This window comes from Cebidichthys violaceus, unplaced genomic scaffold, assembly GCF_023349555.1.
Source record: "Cebidichthys violaceus isolate CVI_PGR_0920_01 unplaced genomic scaffold, fCebVio1.0.p SCAF_12, whole genome shotgun sequence".
Classification (NCBI taxonomy): Eukaryota; Metazoa; Chordata; class Actinopteri; order Perciformes; family Stichaeidae; genus Cebidichthys; species Cebidichthys violaceus.
This window is the reverse complement of record NW_027176285.1, coordinates 11,821,934-11,831,364: the sequence shown is the minus strand read 5'-3', so window position 1 is coordinate 11,831,364 and position 9,431 is coordinate 11,821,934. Positions and strand designations below refer to the sequence as shown.

Below are 9,431 nucleotides of genomic sequence, written 5' to 3'. Positions count from 1 at the left end.
CTGTTGGTATTTAATATTCTAATCTAAAACATGATAATATCAATTTGTAGCAAACCACAACCCAAATCACTCACATTTAATTTCTGCCTTACAATTATAATCTGTATTCAATTTTAATTGAATGCAGAATCACTTTCACTGGTTTGACCACAAGGTGGCAGTGAGAGAGGAACATGTTGTGTTACATAACTGTTGGTCACGAAATATTAGGACCTAATAATAAAGAAATATTAAGAGAAGAAGACAAATAAGAGTTTTAATGTTTTAAAGTTAAATAATTTAAAAGGTAAAAGGTCTATTTGAGCGAGACTAATTTAATTAAAAGTACCATTAAGGGAGCTATTATTATTATTAGTATATTATTATCATCATTATCATCATTACATGATTAGTATTATTGTACAGACAGATGAAGTCCCAGCTGCAGAGCGGGCCTGGCTCGGTGCCAGAGGGGTGCGGGATGGTGCAGGATGAGTGGGGGGGGGGTGATGGTGATGATGTTGGGGGTGCACAGCTGCCATGTGCCGTTACATTACATAACAGCAGAGGATGAGAGACCTCTGGCCGCAGCAGCATCTCCATCCGCGGTGTGCCGCATTGCCTCGAGAGACAATAACAAGGGGGGGGGGGGGGGGTGTAGGGTGACGCAAGGTGCATCATGCATAATTTGGGGATGTTTGCCTGCTGCAGAAATAAGAGCATCAACACAGATGAAGAGTGAGAGAGGAGGAGGAGGAGGAGGAGGAGGAGGAGGAGGAGAGTTTGTTTATTAGCTCTACCTGTCGCTGTCCGGTAGGCGGTGATAACGGGGTGTGTGTGTGTGTGTGTGTGTGTGTGTGTGTGTGTGTGTGTGTGTGTGTGTGTATGTGTGTGAGTGAGTGACGGGCCGGCGGGGGGGGGGGGCGGAGCCGCTCGGACATGAGTAAATGACGTCAGCCCCCGGGTCGCCGAGCAGTGAAACAAACATGGCGACAGAATGGAGCGGGCAGCAGGGTTACATTCTCGCCGTCGTTATCTTCCTGTGGAGCGCGGTCGGCGGACGCACGGAGACGGCGGCGGCGGCCGCTGCAGCGGCGGCGGCGTCCGGCGGCAGGAGCGGCGGCAGCGGAGGCGGAGGCGGAGGACAGGTGCTCGGCATGCGGCTGGAGAGGAGCGACAAGCCGTCCGGCACCAATGACGACGGTGTCATCCAGGTGACCGAGGAGAGCACCGTGCAGCTCCGGTTTTACGGGGTGCAGCTCCACTCGGGCGCCTGGACGCAGATCCGCTTCACGGAGCTCACGGACGGAGGCGAGGAAGAAGAGGAAGAGGAGGAGGAGGAGGAGGAGGCGGTGGTGGCTGTGGCGGCTGCGAGGGGCGGCAGCGGCATGATGGAGGCGCCGGACAGGACCTGCGCCGACTTCACGAAGGACATCAGCGTCGGGACCTTCATGAACGTGAGCGGCCGAGGCACGTCCGGTGTGCTCACCGTGCGCATTAAGCCGCTCCGCAAGAGCGAGCCGCAGAAGGAGTACGCCCTATGCACGCGCCACGCCGACGGAAGCAGGTGGGTGCTGCTGGGCGACAGCGACGGCCGGCTGCTGGTGCTGGAGGAGAAGAAGTCCATGCTGCCTATGTGGCTGCAGCTCATCCTCATCTGCTGCCTGCTGGTGCTCTCCGGCATGTTCAGCGGGCTGAACCTGGGCCTGATGGCTCTGGACCCGATGGAGCTGCGCATCGTGCAGAGCTGCGGCACCGATAAGGAGAGGAAAGACGCCCGGAAGATCGAGCCCATCCGCAGCAAAGGGAACTACCTCCTCTGCTCCTTGCTGCTGGGGAACGTCCTGGTGAACACCACCCTCACCATCCTCCTGGACGACCTGATCGGGTCTGGTCTGGGCGCCGTGGTGGCCTCCACCATCGGCATCGTGATCTTCGGGGAGATCGTGCCCCAGGCGCTGTGCTCGCGCCACGGCCTGGCGGTGGGCGCCAACACCATCATGGTGACCAAGTTCTTCATGTTCCTCACCTTCCCGGTGTCCTTCCCCGTCAGCAAGCTGCTGGATGTGCTGCTGGGCCAGGAGATCGGCACCGTATACAACCGGGAGAAGCTGGTCGAGATGCTGAAGGTGACGGAGCCCTACAACGACCTGGTGAAGGAGGAGATGAACATGATCCAGGGCGCCTTGGAGCTCCGCACCAAGACCGTGGAGGACGTCATGACGCCGGTGGGCGACTGCTTCATGATCCAGGCAGACGCCGTGCTGGACTTCAACACCATGTCGGTGATCATGGAGAGCGGCTATACGAGGATCCCCGTGTACGACGACGAGCGCTCCAACATTGTGGACATCCTGTACGTCAAGGACCTGGCCTTCGTGGACCCAGACGACTGCACCACCCTCAAGACCATCACCAAGTTCTACAACCACCCGGTGCACTTTGTGTTCCACGACACCAAGCTGGACGCCATGCTGGAGGAGTTCAAGAAAGGTGTGTGTGTGTGTGTGTGTGTGTGTGTGTGTGTGTGTGTGTGTGTGTGTCATCATACAGCTCCTCTCTGTTTGTGTTTGTTTTAAACCTGCAGCCATCTTTGCATCCACACAAACAACTTCCAGTCAGAATCAGTGTGTATCGATCACATCTATTGACGACTGGAACATCACAGCCTCCATGTTCAACACAACATGTGATGCAACGAACACCCAGAACAGTTTCATTCCATCGTGGTCCTGATGAGACAGGAAGCTGTTCCTCATCGTCACCTCATCTCTATCTTTAATGAGTAGTTTTACTAGACACAACTCTACTAATATTTATTGTGTCTTTACAGACTAATGCTTTACTTTATAATTCTACATCTCAGAGGTACATATTGTACTTTTTACTACATCTCAGGGGTACATATTGTACTTTTTACTTCACTACATCTCAGAGGTACATATTGTACTTTTTACTACATCTAAGAGGTACATATTGTACTTTATACTACATCTCAGAGGTACATATTGTACTTTTTACTACATCTCAGAGGTACATATTGTACTTTTTACTTCACTACATCTCAGAAGTACATCGTTCTTCTTAGTGTGAACAGTCTTCTGGCTCAGAGACCATGTTTTGCATAAAGTGACTCGCTCGCTAAACTGTTAGCTTCTGTGAGAGCTGGCGTCCATGTTACTGTTACCTTTTAACCTCATGAACACACATATATATATACAGTATATGTGTGTGTGTGTGTGTGTGTGTGTGTGTGTGTGTGTGTGTGTGTGGATATATACTGTTTGTGTGTGGATATATATATATGTGGATAAACAGTATATATGAGTATATATGTGATTTTATATATATATATATATATATGTGTGTGTGTGTATATACACTATGTGTGTGTATGTATATAGTATATATGTCTGTATATATACAGTACATATATATTTATATACAATTTAGTGAGTGGGTTACTTTATGCAGGAATTTCAAATGTAAAGGACAAAGATCAGGCCAGTGTGAATATCAACATTTTCCTTTAGAAATATTATAAAATTACAAATCAAAAAGGAAAACTTTTATACGACGAGCGCAGCAGCTTTAGTTGGAGCGCAGCAGCAGCTTCAGTCGGAGCTCAGCAGCTTCAATCAGAGCGCAGCAGCAGCTTCAGTCGGAGCTCTGCAGCAGCTTCAGTCGGAGCTCTGCAGCAGCTTCAGTCGGAGCTCTGCAGCAGCTTCAGTCGGAGCTCTGCAGCAGCTTCTGTCGGAGCGCAGCAGCAGCTTCAGTCGGAGCGCTGCAGCAGCTTCAGTCGGAGCGCTGCAGCTTCAGTCGGAGCGCAGCAGCAGCTTCAGTCGGAGCGCAGCAGCAGCTTCAGTCGGAGCGCAGCAGCAGCTTCAGCCGGAGTGCAGCAGCAGTTTCAGTCAGAGCACAGCAGCAGCTTCAGTCGGAGCGCAGCAGCTTCAGCCGGAGTGCAGCAGCAGTTTCAGTCAGAGCACAGCAGCAGCTTCAGTCAGAGCGCTGCAGCTTCAGTCGGAGCGCAGCAGCAGCTTCAGTCAGAGCGCTGCAGCTTCAGTCGGAGCGCTGCAGCTTCAGTCGGAGCGCAGCAGCTTCAGTCGGAGCGCAGCAGCTTCAGTCAGAGCGCAGCAGCTTCAGTCAGAGAGCAGCAGCTTCAGTCAGAGCGCAGCAGCTTCAGTCAGAGCGCAGCAGCTAATCGGTGAAATCCGCTACTGATGGGATCAAACTGTGCACGTTCAGGCGCACCGGATTAGTGCCGGAAATGTCAGCGCTGATATCCACACCTCGGAAAAACAAAGCCGGTGCGTCGCAAAACAATGAAGCAGCGGCTGGGAATTATAGCTTGTGATGATGATGATGAAGCTATTTTTAAGATATCACATGTTTTCTGTAAACGCGACACGTTAAACTTTATTGTTTTATCAGATTCATAAAGACGTTATTCTGTATTTTAATGGAACTATTAGTGGCTATTTATAGCACCTTTATTATCATTAATTCATCACAAATCAGATAATCTATTATTGTTGTTTCAAACATCACGGAGGTGATGAATTATTTATTTATATAAAGTGCCTGAATCCAGACAGTAGACAGAGTTATTGATCATGTAAATGTTTTAGAGGGCGCTCCGGATGCTGCAAAATAAATCACAATTATTGATCAGCCTCAGAGATTCATACGCTGTTTGTTTGTGTGCATGAGCATCATTTATAAATCACCAAAGTACAAGAAACTCTCCTTTAAAAGTCAAGCAGTCTGTAACATTGATGCTTTTTATCTTCTAGTTATTATTTATATTAATCCTATCGTCTATAAAATTAAAGCTTTTCGTATGTTTTCAAACACCGACATGGCGTCTTAAAATGTCTCGTTTCAGTCCGACCAGCAGTCTAAAAACCCCAAAAACATTCAGTTTAATATCATGTGTGAGTCATCACGTCATCGGCTGCGCTGACTCTAAACACACAACAGGCCTGTTTGTGTGTTTGTGATGTGTTATGACGACTCAGAGACGCTTCCTCTGCTCTGATTGGTTGAATCCCCGTCGCTGCTCAAGAAAGACTTTGTTTACAAACAGCAATAATGAAGCAGTGTGGATTCTTTTCTTAATTAATTATCTTTTTTTTCTCACAATGTAATAAAAAAGAACCAATAAGAATATCGTTAAAATCCTAACAACAACCATCACTGTTGTTGACGACTTGGCGACTTTCTTTGCTAAATGTAGTGACTTTTGGAGTGAGTGCTGCTTTGATTGGAAAGGATTTTAAAAAACTGTGTGTTTTTAAGTTGTTTGATTTGTTTTTAATGTACCGTACTATATTACCAACCTGTCCTTTAAACTACTAGTACAATGCACTCAGTAATAGAGTTCAGGTTTGTCTTCCCCTCCCGACTCTTACAGTCAAGATGGCGGCAAAGACAACAAACAAATCTTTAAGTTATTCATCTCGTATTGTGTCGAACTTTAGCGGATCATAACTTATCGGGTATGGAATTAATCTGCAGATTCTCCTCTTCAAAAGGAAACCAAACTTGTCTTTGGATGTCGGTTTTTGAGAGTGGTGTTGGTTGATGTGGACCGGAGTGAAGTCAAAGCTTCATGTGTTAAAGCTGCATTCTCTCTAGTGTCCATCAGGGGGCGACTCCTCTGGTTGTATAGAAGTCTATGAGAAAATGACTCTACTTCTCTCTTGATTTATTCCCTCAGTAAACATTGTAAACATGAGTTTATGGTTTCAATCTCTAGTTTCAAGTCTTCTTCAATACAGCATGATGTTCATTTAGTAAATTATGGTCCATTTAGAGTCAAACAGACCATAAAGCAGGGTATGCTTTAGGGGCGGGGCTACACAGTGATTGACAGGTCTCTACCAGAGACGTACACAGCCGCTGCTCTTCGTGTTTCCGTCCTGTTCACAGTCTTTACTCGTGAAGTTAGTGAACATGAGTCTGTTTTTAATGAGGAGAGGATTAATACGCTCTCCCTCCTCTTTAGCTCTGCTTTGGCAGGTCCTCCAGCTCTTTTCTCTGCAAAGCTCTTAGTCCAGTCTGGAGCTAAAGTAAAGCGTCAGTCTGTCCTCGTGGGATAAAATCCACCAACAGATCAAACAGCAGCCTCCGAAATACAAAAACAACACGTTTTATTGAGCTGTATGTGTGTTTGAAGGCTGCACTTTAAAGCCGCCCTACTTCTCTCCTGACAGCTCAGTTTGTGTGAATGTAGAACCGTCCTGTTAGTAACCTTTAAGTTACTCTCTCTCTCTCTCTCTCTCTCTCTCTCTCTCCCTCCCTCCCTCTCTCTCTCTCTCTCTCTCTGACTCTCTCTCTCAGGTAAATCCCACCTGGCCATCGTCCAGAAGGTGAACAACGAGGGGGAGGGGGATCCGTTCTACGAGGTGCTGGGATTGGTCACTTTAGAGGACGTCATCGAGGAGATCATCAAGTCAGAGATCCTGGATGAGTCCGACCTTTACAGTGAGTCAGCAGATGCACACGTCACACATACACACACACACACTTGACGGTAAACACTCCTGACATCATGCAAAAAGAAAAGCTGGAGTTTTTCTTTCATCTGTGTTTCTGCACAGTTTGATTTAAAGTAACATTTTTGTGAAATAAAGTGTGTCGGCTCGAGCTGCACCTAGCAGCACAAAAATATTTACACGATGAGATTTTTTAATAATAATCATCAGTAATGTGGACATAATGTGTAAAAAGAAAATAATAGAAAAAGTTTATATACGTTCAAAACCGTCATATTCTTCGTACTTTACTCTCTCTTTCTGCGCGCACAGTTCTACTGTTTTAACTCGGAGAGCCGCCTTCAGAATAAAAGCATTTTACTTAAAACCGGAAAGATAAACATAACAAATTCAGGAAACAGGCAAATATATATATATATATATATATATATATAAACACATTGTAATTACACTCTACTATATATTGTATATACTTATACTATGTTCCTACTGTACATCATTCATTTCTTTGTCTCGATGTTGGATCTTTTCTTAAAGTGAACTGAACTTTTCCGTCTCTGTGCAGCTGACAACAGGAACAGGAAGAAGGTCGACCCCAACAAGAACAAACCCGACTTCTCGGCCTTCAAGCAGGACGGAGACAGCAAAGTGAAGATCTCTCCTCAGCTCATGCTGGCGGCGCATCGCTTCCTGGCGACAGGTGAGCTGTGATGTCACAGACATGTGACCTCGGTGTGATGCTGTGGTCCAGATAGTCTCTCATGTTTAGGTTTATATCATGACTTAATGTTTAATACACAAGTATGTTCTGTCTTGTTTGTAAACAATACAAGCAGCACAACTCTCCAGGCAATAAAACACAATATATATTAAATACATTAAGTCTATTCCACTAGGAATAAATAAATACATACATTTATAAAGATTATAATAATAACAAAACCACAGAGTGCATGACTTCAACCCCAAAGTAATCATCTAAACATTTCAATATATATTTTAGAATTAATTACAAAATCTAAATGTATTGTTAAGATTTTTTTTAATTAAATGTTTGTATTTGTTTTTATAAAATATATATATATTTTGTTAATTATTTTATTTTTAAATATATTGTATATATTTATTTGTATAAAATATATATATATTTTTTAAAATATAAATCATTATAAATGTTGTACAATGAAGACGTGTTATTGAATAAAAATAGACTGATCAGTGTACTCTGATAGTTTATCCTCTTACAAAGTAAAACAATCTGCTTTATAAAATACAGAACTGATCTCCTCCCTCCCTCTCTCTCTCTTCTCTCCCCCCCCCCCCCAGAGGTGAGTCTGTTCAGCCCGTTCCAGATCAAAGAGAAGGTCTTGTTGAGGGTCCTCAGACATCCGGACGTCATCCAGGAACTCAAGTTCAACGACAGCGACAAACGCTCAGCACAGCACTTCCTGTATCAGAGAGGAAAACCTGTAGACTACTTCATCCTCGTACTGCAGGTACACACACACACACACACTCTCAATATAACATCATAATACAGAATAATTAAAAGAAAAGATTTAAAGACACATTATTAAATACGTGGAGGTTATTAAACATGTTATGTCCTAAAGATGATTAGAGATCAATAACTGTTGATCAGTAACTGTTGATCAGAGAGCTGGTGATCAGAGAGCTGGTGATCAGTGAGCCGGCTGGTGAAGCGTGTCACCAGGAGGTGAGATTACAGGAGAACAGTTTAAAGTTTAGTGCGTCAGTCTGGAGCAGGAATTAACTCACGAGGAGCTGAACTCATGGAACCCTTTAAGACTCCCGACTTAACACCAGTAACTGGATCTTATTTTAACGCTTTCATCAGGCGGAGACTTGTTCCAATACTGATATTAAATCATAAATATGATACTTGTTGATGTTGATAACCTGCAGATTAAGTGTGTTTTTATTTGTTAAACGTCTCAGAGAGAGCTGAAGTGAAGACGAGTTTTTGTAACCAAACAGGAAGTCATCATCACTGGTTCCCTCCACAAACAGCCAATCAGATTCTTCCATTTATACTCTGGATCATTACAGTAAATAATCTCTTTATCAAACAAACGTTTATGATTCTTCCAGGTTTGGTATGAGTCGTCTAAGTGTTTTTAATTCTAGCAGTTATTTTGTGACATAATCGACGGATCGTTTGGTCTCATGTCAGGAAATAATGGAAAGATAAAATCTCCTTAAACCTAAAGTGACGTCTAGTTTTGATCCAAAAAAATCTAATTATTTAATGAAATATGTGAGACAAAGAAATCTGGAATAAAGTAATATTTGGTATTTTCCCTTTAAAAACATGACTTCAATGGTTAATTAAATATCATAATAGTTGCAGGTAAATCAGCTAATATTATATAATTGTATACATTTTTTAAATTGTAGATATTGTCTCCAGTGCTCAGCAGATTTGTTGTTCTGAGGAATAAATGAAATGCCTCATTAAAGCTGCTAATAAACATTCATAATAACATGAATAACACAAATAACATAAATAACATACATAACACAAATAACATATATAACATAAATAACATAAATAACATACATAAATAATATACATAAATAACATACATAAATAACATGAATAACATACATAAATAACATGAATAACATACATAAATAACATAAATAATATACATAAATAACATAAATAACATACATAAATAACATAAATAATATACATAAATAACACATAAATAACATAACATACATAAATAACATACATAAATAACATAAATAACATACATAAATAACATAAATAATATACATAAATAACACATAAATAACATAACATACATAAATAACATACATAAATAACATAAATAACATACCTAAATAACATAAATAACATACATAAATAACATACATAAATAACATTCATAAATAATATACATAAATAACATACATAAATAACATAAA

The 9,431-nt window shown here is 42.7% G+C and overlaps 1 protein-coding gene across 2 annotated transcripts in view; it reads left to right on the top strand.

Annotated features, from left to right (window-relative positions):
- The first annotated feature begins 926 nt into the window (after positions 1 to 926).
- The window catches only part of LOC137869174 (metal transporter CNNM4-like), a 20,035-nt gene continuing 11,530 nt past the window's right edge, over positions 927 to 9,431 (top strand). The window contains exons 1-4 of one of the 2 annotated variants that reach the window (XM_068706387.1): positions 927 to 2,472; positions 6,322 to 6,465; positions 7,042 to 7,176; positions 7,803 to 7,972. In XM_068706387.1, coding sequence (XP_068562488.1) covers positions 927 to 2,472; positions 6,322 to 6,465; positions 7,042 to 7,176; positions 7,803 to 7,972 — 1,995 coding nt within the window. The remainder of the gene's footprint in view (positions 2,473 to 6,321; positions 6,466 to 7,041; positions 7,177 to 7,802; positions 7,973 to 9,431) is intronic. The other variant, XM_068706388.1, reaches the window with a different exon arrangement.